This window comes from Trachurus japonicus, chromosome 22 (genome assembly GCF_045865225.1).
Source record: "Trachurus japonicus isolate A0001 chromosome 22, Traja_1.0".
Taxonomy (NCBI): domain Eukaryota; kingdom Metazoa; phylum Chordata; class Actinopteri; order Carangiformes; family Carangidae; genus Trachurus; species Trachurus japonicus.
The window spans coordinates 22,896,315-22,913,691 of record NC_140928.1 but is presented as its reverse complement, the minus strand read 5'-3'; the positions used below and the strand labels follow the sequence as shown (position 1 = coordinate 22,913,691).

The 17,377-nt window shown below is 40.0% G+C and overlaps 1 protein-coding gene across 2 annotated transcripts; it reads left to right on the top strand.

The window, feature by feature from the left end:
- Window positions 1-6,940: 6,940 nt before the first annotated feature.
- Window positions 6,941-9,850, top strand: nkx2.4a (NK2 homeobox 4a). Of its 2 annotated transcripts, none has more exons than XM_085766749.1 (2): window positions 6,941-7,920; window positions 8,456-9,850. In XM_085766749.1, exons 1-2 carry the CDS (start codon window positions 7,551-7,553, stop codon window positions 9,142-9,144), a joined length of 1,059 nt encoding a protein of 352 aa, XP_085622875.1. In that variant the 5' UTR covers window positions 6,941-7,550; the 3' UTR covers window positions 9,145-9,850. The 2 variants fall into 2 exon arrangements, with proteins under 2 accessions (XP_085622875.1, XP_085622876.1); XM_085766750.1 differs by having other exon boundaries at window positions 6,944-7,920; window positions 8,483-9,850.
- The last annotated feature ends 7,527 nt before the right edge of the window (window positions 9,851-17,377 follow it).

Below are 17,377 nucleotides of genomic sequence, written 5' to 3'. Positions count from 1 at the left end.
CTTTGCTGAAAGTTGCTGCTTCTGCTGTGACTATCAGTTAAATCATGTATCACATTAACAGCAGGGATATAAGGCCTATACTTCCTAAACATGCACTGGAGCTGAGTGCACTTACTTTTCATTATGATACGTCTCCTTGGGAATAAATTCAGGCTGGTAAGTAGATTTTTGACCAACTTCCTGTTCTTAAAAAATAAATACATGAATAGAAAATAACTGTTTGATGGTTATGATCATTTGACTAAGTGGTCGCTTCTTTGATTCTCGACTAGTAAACAAATCAAATGAGAATCAAATGTGCCCTTGAGACACTTAAAACAAGACACTTATTTCTATCTTGGGCATGCAGGAGATTGGTTTTCTAAACAGAAATGATCCAGTTCTAAACAGTGTTTTGTTTTTGGTCATTGTTTGGTTTTGTGTTTGTCATTTTTCTTTGTTTTTGTTTTTTTTTTTGAAAAATGATGAGCAAGAACGAAGAAGGCTGATAACCATGAAAAGATTTTTTTTTTTTAAATAATAAAAACTTGACTTTTGAGGGCAAAAAATGCACTACAAAAAACACAACAATAATTTTGGTAACTAATTTACAAAACATATTTTCTAAAATGATGTATGTTTGTAATGTTGTGTTGGAAATATGACATTGCCATGAATCCACACCACGAGGTGTGATCAATTGAAATTAGAAGGAAACTTAAACGACACAACCATAAATTTGTAAAGAATATCTTGAAAATATTTTGCTACATACACATATTAATACAATCCTATAATAAACAGAATAATGGGAACGATGTGCACATATTTGCATTTGTACCTCATCCCTGGTGCCATTCTGTTTTTCTAATTCTGGGGGATAATACAGAGGATTCAGTTTAAGAGGCACTCCCCTTCGGCATGAAGCAGTTGATTTAAGCAGCGTTCAGTGTCTGGAAAGAAAATAAGCAGAAATGAAAAAGTTAATCTCTCAACACTGTGGCTTTGATTTTATGTTCTAAATTGTAGCATGTGGTATCTGTCAGGATCAATACATTCAAAATCTGAAGTGATGTCTTTATGTGGATTCATCTAAATAATGGTAGGCTTTCAGGTGGCCTACTGGGTAAAAGCTTTGAAAAGTGGGGACAAACACACAGGTAAAAATGCTGCATTGATATGCAGCTTGTGTTCACATTTCCATTGTTGAGCTGTGAAGCCTTTTAAAGTTTCCGTCTCCACATACAGCACTCCAACTGCCTCCAAACTTATCGCTCCAAGATGCATCTCTTGACTGTTCACATAAAAACAAGTCAAATAAATGAGCCCCTGCGTAAATGGACATCAAGAAACACTTGATGCAGATTGCAGCTCTTTGCATGCATTTCAGGTGTAAAACCACATCTGATTATTATTATTATTATTTTTAGCACATAATGATGATTATGTGAGGCATCTACGGCTAGAAAAGTGTACTTTGGATAAAGTTTTCTCCAAAATAATGGAACTAAAATATAATAATGAAATCTTATTGAATAATAAAAAAAAATACAGTCAATGCGAATTTGTAAAAGTAAAAAAAGGCAGCTTGCCTCGTATCTGGCCTAAAAATCCCCCAAATAAGTAAACTATCTTCGAGTTAAAAGTTAAAGTTCTAATTACAGTATTTCCAGGCTGTGACTCTGTTTTATGAAACAATCACACACACACATACACAATCTACTTCTGTGATGCAAAACAAGAAAAAAAAAAAAAAAAAAGAATCAAAATGAATATGCCGACACTATTGCTGCCATTAAACAGTCCTCATGTCAGCTTCTCCTTTATAAGTCCAAGATACCTGCCACTACTTGAACATGTCATTCTGCAGTGAAGTGAATGACATGTTGTTACATAAAACACACAAAACGATCATTTCGGAACATGTCATTAAACAGACCTTCACCTTATCACAACAACTGGCTGCCAGGGCCAACTAGTCAGAGAAAGATTGGCAGAGAAATTTTTGCCATATGAGTAACTGGGTGATAAGGCTAGAGTGAGCCGTGGTTGAGTCACAACCACAGTCTCTAACAGCTTTGTTTACCTGCCCTTACTGCTGCCACAATTAATGCAGCAGAGAAGTGGACGAACCAGGTACCCTTGGAACCAAGCGCCCCGTCCAAGTACGCTATCTGCTTTGTTCTGCCATGCATTTGGTAATCTGCACCGCTCTGCTGCTGTGTTTTTGAATTGTTGTTACAAAAGAGAGCAGCTATGCTAAAATGTTTCCACTCATGGCAATGCAGAGGACTCACAGAACCCTGTGCACCCAAAATTCAGGAAACCAAGCCCACAAAGGTGGCATTTGGTCGGTTTGTTTTTCTCTAAATGCTATCAAAGTGGCCGGCCACAGAAATACAGAGCTGATTTGTTTACATATCTAGTTTTTATTCAATGCATGGTTATAAGATGACCCATAATAATAACCCATAATCCAAACTGGTAATATCAATATTTAGGCTACTATATAGACATGAGTCTGAGTTATTGTTTGGAGAACAAAATAGAGGATGGGGGTTAATGTGATTTTTATATCTAAGGCAAATCATCAGCCTCTGATTGGAAATGGAAATCATCATTAACACAAAAAGGTTTCATACGTCTAATGCCTGTCAGTCAGTGTGTATATGCTCTATTGATCTGTGAAAGAAAAAGAAATGACTCCTGTATCCTCGACTGGTGAAAGGATAAAAAGCAATGGAGAGCTCATCATTTATTATAAACTCATCATGACTGCACAGTTTTGTTCCAAGTTGTCTAATGGAGTTATGGATAATGAGCTAAATGGAGAGCGGTGTTTTCAAAGTAATATAAGCAAAGTTAAGTTTTATAGAATATATCTTTATGATATAACTGCTCTAGAAAAGAGCAAACGGTTGGTTTTTATATTGTTATAAACAGTTTTGGATCATGCTCTGTTATATTTAGTCACTGTCACAGAGCCCCTCTTACTCTTTGGTGTTTCATGGCCTTGGTTTGGTGGCTTGAACACTCGAAGAACATTGTTTCTTTCAGATGACAGAGACAGGAATTTCACAGAGTCTAACAATGTGACTTTGGCTGCTGAGGGTAATTAAAATCTCTCTGTGTGTGTGAATAGTGTGTTTGTGTGTGTTTGTATAACACTAAGAGGAAAGAAATTGAATTTGCTGTCTACATGCAACATGGGCAGTGAAGCTCCCACTGCTTCCAGTCTGCTCAGAGCCTTAACTGTTAAGGAAATAAACTAAATGCAGGCTAGACTGTGAAACTTTAAGATTAACTTCCTCGGTCTAATCCTATTACAGCATTTTGAATTCTCCTGATCTCCATTTTCCCCAGCTGTCAGATTATGGTCAACATTCCATAAAAGCCCATATTCTGTTTTTTGGCGCCCTATTAGCATCATTTCGTCCATCAAGCGACATTAATTGTGAATGAATGCAAACTCCTGCAGAAGAATACGGTCTTCAAGAGGCCTGTCACATACTTTCTCCACTTGGGAGGACCTTTAACCTACTTAGCTGAGGAACCGCACCGTTTCAAGTAGTGCAGCTGAAAGATATGCACCTGCCCGCTTTTTACTCTCACACTGCTCGGCGATTTAAGAGGAGAGAAAGTATTTGATCTAAATGGCACTACACTGGCTGCAGGTGTGGGATTTCCTCCACAAATGTCCTGACCGAGTCAGCCTCAGGGCCAGCCGCGGTGCTGATGGGGCTGCATTTCTCAAAACAATTCATTTATGGCGCTGTAAGATTTCATTGTCATTAAAAGGTGACAAGGTTTCCCCTCTGCTCCACTAAATAATAGGCATGTTATTATTATTATTTATATTATTGTTCTGGGCGCAATAACGCCAATACTTCATATTTACTTCGATAAAGTGAAAGGAAAGACGAATACGGCCACATCCATGTCCACCATCAACTGTCATTTGCAACGCTGATAAATCGCATATTATATGTTTTAGGGGGAAAAAATCAGATATTAAATTTTTGCTTTTTCTGGACCTTAAACTAGAAGAACAGATGATGCTTCTCCTAAAATTTAGGGACAAAAAAATCACCCGTGATGGAAGCTGTTTAATGCGTAATCATATGAGACCAAGAGTTGAAGCGATTTTATAAATCTAGCTGTCTCCTAAGAACCAGCACCAAGACGCTTCTTTTTCTTCACATGTGGGGCTGGAGTTCAGATAACAAATCACAGAAACCTAACAAGTGCGCTGAGAGGCCCGAGACAAAAGAAAAAGCGTGTCCACTGGTCGTGCGTAATTTACGCACGCAAAATTCAACCTGGATGAAGGCGCCACATCGTGTACACAAAAAAGTGTTATAATACCAACGACCTGTTATTTATCATTTTATCTTCACCATAGCACAAAGATTCTTTTCCGCTTTCCCCTGAAAATAATCCAGAATATGAAGATGAAAACTAAGAGAAACGGTGGCTATGATTTTAATAGAATTTTTCACTAAAGAGAAAATTAGTTAAAAGTTTCAGTGACTAAATAAAATGCGGAGTTTTTGCATTTGTGCTCAGCCGGTATGTGTCCGGGGTTGCAGGTCAGGACCCTGGCCCTTCAGTCGTCTCTCCATGTCTCTCAGGGTATTGAACTAGCAACGACGAGATGGAGAAACGCACTTCAGTAACCAGGCGCTCTGCTCCATCTGCTGTGCTGTGCTGAGCTGAGGGGGGTGATGATACCGGGAAAAGGTTATTTGTTGGTTATAAACTACCAACAGGAACTGTTATTATGTGCTGCTTAACAACACTAAAATGTTTACGTGTCTAATAAAAAAAATGTCATTATGGAAACAAAGTCGGTACTGCTTATTTGAATACATCAGTTCTGAGTTATATTTCATGAACACAATTCTACAGTGAGATTTCATATTCTACTCAATGATGGGACACCTCATAATTTTATAATAGACTTCAGTTTGTATGTTAGTAATTGAGTCATTTTGCAAATATTGTCCAAGGTCAGTGGAGAAAGTTGAATAGTTGTGTTCAGCTGCCTGCAGAAACTTATAGAGCAGAAATTTTAAAACCAGTCTAAATCGTTACAACGCAGAACCAGCACTGCTCCTGTGCGTAGTTTTGAGAATAAAATACACTTTCTTCGCCACGTTGCGACCAAGGAACAATAAATCCTGCCTGCGGCGGTGGTTATTGTGGCTTGATTTAATATTTACCACTATGCATCGCACGCTTGTGTTATCCTGCAAAAAACGCAGGAAAACGCCACTAATTAATAATGAACATAAGCTGCTTTTCTATAAATATATTTTAATACATCTTTCCTTAAACATTTTTGATTCATTAACCCACCTTGGAAGGGCCTTCTTCTCTTCCTTCTTCTTCCATTTCTTCTTCCTCCTAGCTCCTTGGCGCGTCCGTTTCTGTCGCTCCTGCTGATATGGCCACATCATATTCTCTGGATGTAAAAGTTAATTTAGATTGATCATATTATTGTGGACAATCCAAGCTCTCATAAGCGATGCATGCAGCCAACCAGCTCCAGATTTTTATGGGATCCTAATGTGGAGGGTCTGTGGACCAGGGTCCTGCTCTCTGACTCAGTAATCCACAAGGTTGAGAGGTTTGCCTCATTTACATAATGTTAGAGGTCTGGGCCGAGGCCTACCTTTCTCTTCGCCCTGAAAAGACACCAGGCTGCCGCTGTCAAAAGACTGAAGAAGGCCCATAGAAGTCTGGGAAAGAATAGTCATATTTTCAGGTAGGAATACATAACTTTATTTTTCTTCTAAACAAGAATGTATTTTCTTTACATTGATACTTTAATTAGAATAACTTTTACTGAGAGCAGGTTTACACCTGTTAGCCTCCTCTTACCAAGCAGCCTTTTTATTTGTAGGATTCCTGTGTGTTTTTTCTACTTCATTGTCTTTCAGACAACTCCAGCTGACTTTGGAATACACACGTACTGTTTTGTTTTCCACAACAACAATAAAGTCCAGCCACTTCACTTTAAATCCGCTGCGGAGTCCAGGCATCTGAGGAGGGGGGTGTTGAGTGTGGGGGGGGGTGGTAGGGAGGAAGAAATTCGGCTCCTGAAATATGCATAAGAACAATGATTTATTACAATCAGGCTATCAACTTAACCGGAGATTGGTGTTCTTGATATGTCGCTGTAATTGATGGCTGACCATGTCACATCTTCATTTGTTCAATTAAGGGAGGTAGCTACTTGCTGCCGTGCCATGCTAAATTACATTAGTGGCTCCATGTAGACGAGTGCTTCCTTCCTCCAGTGAAGGAAGATGGGAACACATTTCACGTCTGGAAAATAACCTCGGAGCAGCACACCTGCTCCTGCTGCTGTCTGCTGAGAGGAGCTGAAAACAGAAAGCAGAACAAACATCATCATCATCATCTTGATTATGAGCAGCATAACAGCCAGGTTGTCTTTATCTGACGGTAGTTATGAGCCACAGACTCAATCGTGCGTTATAGATCCATAACTGACACACGCCAGTCTATAATGGGAAGCTGTATTAACTGGTATTCATTATTGCAATTTGTAGGACCTCTTTTCTCTTTTGACCCCCTCCCCCCCTTGTTGTGTCCCTCTTCCTCTTATTCTTCCCCTGGCGCCAGTCAGTTTGCTCAGAGATTACAATGTCAGGTCAAAACTGCAAAAGTGTCATTAATGCATGTTGACCAGACTTTAAGGGTCTGAGGATTATGATGTCGTCTACAAATTGTATTAAGTCGAAACAAAGCATAATTAGATAAATAAAATGTGATTTCTATGAAATATAAGTATTAAATTGTTTTCTGCTCTTTGTATATTAAATAATTTGGCGTCAGGAAAAGTGCAGCTGCCTGAAAACAAAAAAGAGACAGAGAATGTGCATGGCCTCTCTTGCTGATCATGAATGTTATAGGTAGTGAAATACTCAGGTTGGAGCCTTACTGTAGCTCCCTTTCAGTATTTTGATCTTATTTGGTCTTGTCCCTCTCTGCTGGGGCAAAATGATGCTTAAGAAGCATAAATAAGCTGGTCATACAACTTCATTGTGGCTCTTTGATGATACTCGGTGGCCCTTATGCCTGTTCAAAGTGCTCTCAAAGTTTCTAGAAAGAGTGGAATTCCCTACTGACGCAAAATAGTCATATGTGGTCAGATCAGCTGATGTGTAGAACATAGTGGGTATTTCTCACCTGTATATAGTTGTCAGAAAAGACAGAATCACGCGTATGTGGCGTCGTTTTATTCATGTTTATGACTTCGTATAAAGCAAAGTGTATTTTTATGAACTATTTGCCTAAAATGTCAATGACTATTGTTTGCTGGTTTAGGAGTTTTGCTCCGCCCCCTGTGTTTGTCGTAAACCTGGCTCCTGGCTCCAATAAACCCGGGCTAAGAGCGCCCTGGGCTCGCCTCCTTCTCCAAGGCGATCAATAGGATCTCAGGCGCACTACAAGCACTCTCTTACGTAGACATCCACCAAGGAGAGAGCCGATACAACAACACGGTTGATCTGCTCAAACTCAAAAATCTACCTGCTTTCTGAATCATGTCGTTGAGCCCAAAGCACACAACGCCTTTTTCAGTGACAGATATTTTGAGTCCAATCGAGGAGACCTACAAGAAGTTTAGTGGCATGGACGGCGCAGGAAACCTAACCTCTCCACTGGGAGCCTACCGACAGCCTCAGGTGTCTCAGACCGGCATGCAACAGCACTCCATGGGCCATAACGCCACCGTGGCCACCACTTACCACATGCCGCACACCGTCTCCCAGTTCTCCCACAGCGCAATGGGGGGATACTGCAATGGAAGCATTGGCAACATGGGAGACCTCCCGTCGTACCAGGAAAGCATGCGGAATAGTGCAGCAGCAACAGGATGGTACAGCGCCAATCCTGATCCCAGATACTCCACAAGTAAGTTTTCTTCTCTTTTTATACACACTTTCATCGTTTTTTCCCTTTTGGTAAATAACAAAAAATAAGTTGACATTTGAGGACTGACAGAGGGAGACGCACATGACTTAATATGAGTCGCTTTTTTTAAATAACATTTCATCTTTATTCGGAGACTTACTGATAAAAAAGTTCATGTACATTTTGATCATTATTTTTTAGAGATCATTTTATTCAAATTGACTGTTTCTGACGGTTAAACTGAAAAGGAGATCATTCTTTCAAGTCTGGCTAGACTTTTCTTTTTGTTTTACCTTTGGCACGAGTGAATATTTAAAAGCAATATCTAGATTATTATTATTATTATTATTATTATTATTATTATTATTATTATTATTATTATTATTATTATTATCCATGTCTGTTTAAAGCTGATGCTTTTCAACTTCTATAATTAACGGATATAGAGCCAATATTCTATAAAGACTACTTCAGGCGAAATAGTGTTCTCCTCTTCTGTTTATTGAACGCATGTATATGTATGTATATTTTTAAGTTTCTAGATTCATGGGACCTTCCACAGGTATGAACATGACCGGCATGGGCAGTCTCACAGGAATGGGGGACGCCAGCAAATCAATGCCAGTTCTCCACGCTGCGCCCAGGAGGAAACGGCGCGTCCTGTTCTCGCAGGCACAAGTCTACGAGTTGGAGAGGAGGTTTAAGCAGCAGAAATACCTGTCGGCGCCTGAGAGGGAACACCTGGCCAGTATGATCCACCTGACGCCGACTCAGGTGAAGATCTGGTTTCAGAATCACCGGTACAAGATGAAGCGCCAGGCCAAGGACAAGGCAGCGCAGCAGATGCAGCAGCAGCAACAGGACGGTAACCTGTGCCAACAGCAGGCGCAGTCCCCGAGGCGCGTAGCCGTGCCAGTTCTGGTGAAGGACGGTAAACCGTGCCAGAACGGCTCCAACACGCCGACACCGAACCAGCAACAGGTACAACAGAGCCAACAACAGAGCCAACAACAGAACGGAGCAGGAGTCGTGCTCGCATCCTCGACCAGCAGCCTCACCCAGCATCAAAGCCAGCAGCAGGTGAACGCTTTGGAGCTGGAGGAGATGTCGCCCAGCCCCCCCTCACTGCACAGCCAGCTCAACATGGCCCAGATAGACACATCAGCTGTAGATTACACCAGTAACATGGTCAGCTCAAACCTCCTCTACGGCAGAACGTGGTAGGACCTAATACAGTACTGTCACTTTCCACTTTTTCTATATGAACCTGCGGATGAGCCCATGCAACAGCAATATATATATATATATATATATATATATATATATATATATATATATATATATATATATATATATATATATATATAGCGAGCCTATATATATAAGGCTGAAAATGGGGGCCCTTTGGTGTTGGAGGGGACAAGGCGCACCAGCTGATCAGGGCACATTTTCTTGACATCTCTGAGAGGAGAGTCTATTTTTGAACATTACAGAAATGGCTGCCCTTGAAAGCAATTATGTCGTTTCTGGACCTTTTGTAATCCGTGTTTTGGACCTTCCTCATGATGTTTTAAACGTAGTCTATGTTGTTGAAACAAAAAGGAATGCTGCTTCACTTGAGTTTGGACTGGGGGGAAAGGTGGGATCAGGTTTGAAGTACACTAAGCCACCACTCCTTTGCGGTGATAACCTGGTATCATATTAATATTGTAAACTAATGTATTCATTTAGACTTATTGAATAAAGTAGGGACTTGTATATTTGGCTAACACACAAGAATGCGTTTAACTGTATAATAATCGTTATTGCGTCCACTTTTATGTTTTCTCTATTCTTTTGTAAGTTAAAAAGGAACAAATGCGTGATGGCTGCTGTATATGTTTCAAAACCAAGTGAACGTTAACAATAAATAACTTGAAGTGTGAGAGCTATTCCTGAAGAAGTAATTTTTTAAAAGGGATCTGTTCTGGAGTGCATTTTCATTATGTTGTGATTGAGACCAAATTGAGGTCGATGAGAGAGCCAGCATTGTTCAGGTGACATTTTGGAGGGCTGCCTTTCATGGAGGAAGTCTGCAAGACTCTAAGACCTGGAAATCACTCTTTTTAAAATCTCTGACACTTTCCCAGCCAGTTCAATATTTACATTAATTTATACATGAATATATTTCCCTTTTTAAGCCACCCTTTAAAACCATTGATACTCTTTTAAACAGACCCAGACCTTCGGTTTGCCGTAGTGTAATTGGTCAATTTTATTGTGAATGCGATTTTCCATAAAATACACAATTACAACCAATTAGTATAATAAGAAGGGCTATATTATCTAAAGGAATCGACTACGTGCCTCGCATAATTATTATTATCAGTAGCATTATTGTGCTGCATTAAAGTAAAATTCTCTCTGATTACAGGGCATGTAATTATTATTATTATTATTATTATTAATATAATTATTATTATTATTATTATTGGTATTGGTATTATTATTTTATTGTTGTTGTTGTTGTTGTTGTTGTTGTTGTTATACACAGGCCGCGGCCCGTTTATCAAATCAAAGGTTTATAAAATCGCTTCAAAATAAAATACAAATAATAAAAAATATGCATTTTAATTCTACATTTCAATTTTAAATGATAGGCCTATACTGTATAACCTTTCAATTCAAATTAGTCGCATTTTACTGAAAATGAATCTGAGCGTAAAAGAAGCTCCATGGCAGTCAGTGAGGAGAATAAGGGCATTCATATTTAGGACAAGCACACATGGTGAAATTAAAATGAGGGTATTATTATCTAAACTAACGACACTCTCTATAGATCTCTTTTATTTTAAACTTATTTCTTGCAATATTTTGAATATGTCTTGATGTATAATATTGTTATGTATAATAATGACTTTTGCTAAATTGTATCACAAACATAATGACATAGAATTTAAATATTTTCAAAATATGCCTTTGGGTTTAAAAAAAAATGTATGCACAGTTATTTCAGTTTAGTAGCAATATTCACTATTTTTTCTAATGTGTTGAAAGTCCCTGTTCCAAATACCCAGCAGCACATTGTCACAATTCTTTTTTCTTCTCTCTCTCTCTCTCGCTCTCTCTCTCACACACACACACACACACACACACACACAAGCCTCATTCTGATCAATCTCTTTAGAAGATGAATGATTTGTGCAAACAAACTCCAAAGTGTTTAAGGTCATCACTTAGCATCGGTGACGCTTCCCCTTTGCTTCTGTCCTCCAAAACCTTTTTTACACCAGCAGCGGCTGATAATAGGATCTAACGTTTCATTTCCTGTGGTCATTTAAACATGTTTGGAAATTACTTCTCAATCCCCTTGCTGATGACACCCTGTGATGATGATGATGGCTATCAGTGTGTCTCAATGGAGACCTTGGAGAGCCTCCATTTCCAACCCCTTCACATACCTGGCAGCTGTATGTATATGTGCTATCATCCCTACACTCGAAGGAAGCATCAGAGCCAATATGCACCTGACATTTGGAATTGAGCACGACGACTCTATCAGAAGAGAGTTTGATAAGAGCATTAAAAAGAGAAATGCATTCCACGATATGCACTTTGATGCTGCAAGATGTTTCTGATAGATTTTTGTCTCTGAATTGAGGGCATGAATGAGCTGTCAACAAAGCTTTTGAAGGTGGACCACGTGAAATGAAAGTGGAGGTGAAGCCATTCTTTTCTCTTTTCAATAGCCATAGTTATGGTGCACTAATAGGCTATGCTTGGTAATCACTGGCTATTGTGCCTGTTGCTTCCCTCAGTTTATTGGGGGCTACCTCTCTTTGTAAGGACATATGAGGCAGACTGGGTACTGTAATTGGTGCTGGCATCATCATTTCTGTCTGGAAAGTTTTGGGGGCTGCAGCCGTTACTGTGTGGTGTTATTTCCATGTGTGTGTGTAGTTGTAGAAGCAGCTTAAAGGTGGCCTGTGTTAACAACATCCACACCCACACCCACATGTGCACATGCACACAGACAAACACATGCACATAACTCACATCAACAGATAAAAGCAACTGAATAAGTTATACATCACATGAAGTTGTTTTTATTACACGCAGATGAGTGTAGAGCGACGACCTCAATGTCATATACTGATAGCGTATAGCATGAAGCGAAGGATATTCTATTTCAGTGATGTAAAGAATGTTTTAGACCTTTCTTCCCAGGTAATTGCAGGTTGCACTGCATAATGTGAATATAGAAGGAAGCCTTGCCTCAGACTCTGCAGACCTCCTTCCCCCACAACTCCCTTCCTCCCCATTATTCTACTTAATATGTCAGAAGGTCTGATCGCAGAGAAACCTTTTCAAGTCCTATTGATGTGTTCCTCAATTGACCATGGCGACCTAGCAACCTAGAGAGCGCTAATTGGCAAGGGCTTAACATTATTGGCTGCATAGTTTACACAGAAACACAGGCCAAACATATAACCCTCATCATGCACAGTTCAGTGTTTTGCTGGTACAATAGTAAGGGAAGCTGTTTCATGTTGTTGGTCTTAACTAAAAGGGGAAAAAAGCTATTAAAGCACAGAGCTAAAAGCAGAGTCTGGGTTAGGGTCTGAGTGGATTGTAGTGGATGAGTAAGATTTATCTGTAAGACATGCAGGCAGTGTGGCTACACTTCACTGAGAACATTTCATTTTTACTTGTGTCATTTTGAATGGAAACAGCATGCGCATCATACCATAGACAGAAGTCATTACTAGATTTCCAGTCAGTAGTAATATCCAAAGTTTACTCCCACAAGTTCCACCAACATCTCCCTCCCTCTTCTCTGAGAAGTAGTCCCCAAATCTTGCCCCACGTGAAATGATTAGAGGAGGGGTCCGCTTTTCATTTCACTGCGGATGAATGCATTCAACTGGCAAGTTCTGAGAGACACAGAGTGAGATTTTAATTAGTGTATTGCCCTTGTGCTCTGCCAAGGAGAGACAATCTTCCTCTTTTCTATGACGAACCTGTGCTCGCTGCATTTTGTTTGGCTTCTACAGAATGAGTCACTACAAGTCTGCGAGTCTTTGCCCCTAGGAAGCAAAAAGTTCCCTAATTCCTCTCGTTTTCAAATGGAAAAAACAGCCTTCAAATAATCATCTTCCTACAGAGTGGGAAAAAAAACATTTCAAGAAGGTCATAGGACTCTGAAAGCAATTCTCTCTCTAATAGATTTCCATGAAATTAAATACATGAAGCCATAATTTTACCGTTGGTTTGATGATAACATGAACTCAAATGCACAAGCAGGCATACCCACACACACACACACACACACACACACACAATTATATGCTTTTCCAGGTCTTTTTACAAGCTAACTCCATTTCTTACTACAGCCACTTTAGCAATATGAGGCACTGCAGGGCCAAAGTAACCTATTTGAATACTATTCACAACTGTCTGTAGTAGACGGTGTTGAGGGGAGGGGAGTGTGTGTGTGTGGGGTGGGGGTGGGGGGGGGGTAAGGATGAAGGATGAAGGACCAGGTTAGGATTGTGTGTGTACGTGTATGGTTGGAAGGGGGAGTGGGGGTGGGGGGCAGCATCCCTTATTAGAAAACCATGTCACATTCTCTCTTGCGCCAGCCGGACTCGCTGCGCTGCCAGTAATCCCCCCTCCAAGTCCCCCTATGCATGTTATTCAATTCGCTCATAAGTAGTTAGAGAAACTGTTTTCAGTTGCCACTAATAACTACTGACCTCCAGTGACACAGGCCAACAATAGGTTTGTCAGGCCTGAAACGCACAACCAAAGAAGCTGATTAGGAACTCAAGAGGTTTGAAGCAAGAATCAATGGCTGCTCTGTCCTGCCACAGTGCTTCCAGCATGGCACTGATGATTGTGGGACCTCCATTAGTTATGCCTCATTAAGTCCCACAAACTCTTCTTTTAAGAAAATTAGTTTAGCCAATTCTGAAATCTATTACAGCCCAGAAGCCCCCACCGAGGTGCCACTGTGTTTAGACCCCAGGAGAGAGGAGGCTAGAGAAGGATCTGCTGTACAGTGACAACTTTATTAAAAGTGTAAGCTTTTGACATTTAGATTATACTCAATCCATTTGTATGCTATTTCCTTCCTTAAATTGAAGTCAAATTTTAAATTAAAATTATCTTATTTTGAAATTTCCTGTCTCAAATTCTTCATCAATTTTTTTTGTTTTTTTCTTGAATTAGGTATTATTGTCAAAAAGTTGAAAGTGCATCAAGCTGCAAGTCTGTTAAATGCAGTGAGCCACAGTTTCAATATAGAGAAGTGAGAGCACTCTGTGAAACTAAATTATACAGGATCAACATTTTAGTTGAATGTGTTTTAGTGTCATTACATGGATAAAAAAAAGCTTCTTATCGAAAATATATGACATGTTTCTTACTGCCATAGAAAATATATTATAAAATGAATGTTATTCTCCTGAGTTTGTGAACCTTTCCTCAGACGTCTGCTATTAAAAGGTGTGTAGGGAAAATGGGACAGAGATTTAAGTCACTCACTGAAATGGCAACAGCATAAGTGACCAACATTTTTCATGAAGGACGGGCTTCTAGAGATCTGTGAGCCATGTAGAATAGCTCTGTCTGTCTGTCTGTCTGTCTGTTATATCAGCAAGGCTACACATGATATAATCATTCTCCATCCTTGGAATGGGTTTCAATCTGGCCAAAACAACAAAAAAGAAAATCAAAGGCACATAAAAGACATTTAATCGTCACCTCCAAATATGTAAAGAGGTGAAGTGAAAATAAGTAAGAAATTGAATTTCTATATTCAGAAATATGAAAAAGACACATTTACAGGACAAAAGAGTTCATCTCTGTCCTTCACAACACTCCTCTTTACTTTTGAACCATGCAAGCAGTTTTCTCCCAACTCACTGTTGCCACGGTAATGGCCAGCTGCCAGTCTGTGGATTACTGGTTAATAGGGCCAGGGCTGGAGAGCAGTTCAATGAAGGTACGCAGTGGATAAGATCAGTGTGTGTTGACTATAGGACTTAGTTATATGTGTGTGTGTTACTTTCTTTTATTTACTCTTATTTTCTCATTTATTTTTGCAATCACAATTGAATCTGAGTGTATAGCAATTTTATTTGGATATGAAGTCATGCCTATTTAATTTGAGATAAATAGGTATGCATGCTGCAAAGAAATAACACACATGAGGGAGTTAGAAATTGTACAAGAAAAAAATTCTGGTAAATTCAAGGACGTTTTAAACATGTTTATAAAAAAAAGCTGAAAATGCTCTCAGAACAAGTTAATGGGGGGCAATGATCCAACAGCAAACAGTCAAACACACTCATAAAAACGCACAAATACACAAATCGACATGAATAGCAAAAGACAACAGACACAGCCACCACTCAATAGCTACGTCTGTCACATTAAGCTCAGAAGGACATAATCGTTTCTTCAAATATAACACTCGGTAATCTGCCCCCTCCAAAACATGCAGGAGTCTCAATATAACTGTCCCAGAGGGCCACAGGGGCCAAATAGGACCACCCACTTTCTTTTCAATTATCATCTTGCAGCAACCTGTCTCCTCTCCGGCATTCAGCAGGAGACACTGACTGCTCTCCAGAGGGAATTAGAATTAGACTGCTGTTTGTCCCTCGAATAAACTTCCAGACTGTAGCTGACGATCTCAACTCTGTAGAGCATGTGACCCTGAGCACAAACAGGATTACGTCCCAAATCCCATGTTCCTTTACGTTCCCCTCTATACCACTTGAGCTGCTGTGGTCAGGGTACCCAGGGTGGAGGCAGGGTGGGGAAATGTGAGGGCACTGCTGAATTCCCTTCAAATGGATGTAGGTTCTATAATATAAGTGACTTGTCATTTACTACAGTTTGTTCATGATAAATGTGTGTGCTGCAAAAATGGATGATACAGTTTCTGGAAGGTTACTGTGGGGTTACTGTGGTTTTATTTATTTGTTTTATATTGTTTTGTCTTTTTCATGTGGCTGTGGGGGCAGGAGTTTGAGGACGCATGGTAACAATAATTATTAAGTTTCTGATGATGTTTTTACTTTGGTCAAAAGCAATGGTTCATTAAGAGGGGTCACAAAGGGGGTTTTGATTCAATTTCTAGGATACAATGACTAATACAGTTCATTAGTTCAGTAAAAAACTCTGATGATTTCCTTTTTTTCCCCTTTGTGAGAAAAACAAGATTTCATTTTGCTCTCCTATAACCCTGTGACAGGGGGTCACATGTATGTTGATTTTAATATTGTCATTGTAAGTGGATATGAGGCTAAATATTGGGAGCCCACCCATCTGCCCAGGTTGAGTCCACAGGGTTCATAATGTTTGCATAATACAGGTTAAAATGTGGCATTTTCACACCAATAATTTAACATTACTGATAAGATCTGGGTATGTAATATCTGAAGTATGTGTACAAAGTGAGGTACTGTGTTAGCTCAACAATATTCAACAGAAAAGGAGTAATTAAAAATAAAAAGATGTGTTTATCTATTAACTTTTTAGTGTCAGGGGGAATGAAAGTTCAGATCTTTGTGATTTTCCAACTGCATCTACACTGTTTGTCATGCTGAAAAAGCTCCCTCCCATTCTTCCAGCAGGCTAACGTTAGTCTATTATTTACTTGTATCTTCTGTGTATTATCTGTCTGTTAAAACCTCATCAGTGCCAATGACAATCACACTGAGATTTTGTCTCAGGGACACAAATTAGAGCACAATCCACATGGGACAAAGGCTCTGTTTGGGATGGGAGTCATAGTGGCCAGTGGATCTGGAGTGTTTATTTGCCCCGCTGTAGCCAGCTGGTCATACGAAGGCACAGAAAGGGTACATTGACTCCCCCCTGCAGGGGGTAGTGGCGCAGCAAAAGGGAAATGGGACTCTTTTTCAGCTCCGCTCTCCACAATGCAGCACACCCAATCAAAGAGCCCCCCAGACTCTTTTGTAGGGGCGGTGAGTGGACAAGCGAAGGAGGGAGGGGAGGCATGTGAGAGGGAGGGGATGAGTTTGGGCTGCCAACCCCTCCTCCCACCGCTGTCCTGTCTGTGCGGCCAGCCACACTTCACAGCTAATTAGCGGTCAGATTCACTGGCCCCTAATCAGCAGGACATGTTAAAACTGCCCTAATCAGGCCTAATCCTGGCTTTGTGTCACACACACACCCTTCCCCTGTCTACTTACCCCGTCTGCTGTATTGATTAAGGCATCATTTGGGGATTTGGTGGTCAATACGCTGCAATCTGTGGTGGGCTATAGGTGCGCCCTGGACAACACTGTATGATGTCACTGAATGAAACTTAAAGCTTAAAGCTTCAATCAGTAGCATGGGCGACTTTCTAACCTCTGCAGCAAGTGATTTAAATTACCGTGTAAATGTCAGTGACAGTGTGTTAACTCTCTCTCATCACTGGTCATATCAAAGTCATTGGCGA

Bases quoted from the DNA above. Each gene is read 5' to 3' on its own strand.
- nkx2.4a (XM_085766749.1), top strand. From the start codon at position 7,551: ATGTCGTTGAGCCCAAAGCACACAACGCCTTTTTCAGTGACAGATATT. The intron at 7,921-8,455 runs GTAAGTTTTCTT...TATATTTTTAAG, and splicing joins TGATCCCAGATACTCCACAA to TTTCTAGATTCATGGGACCT.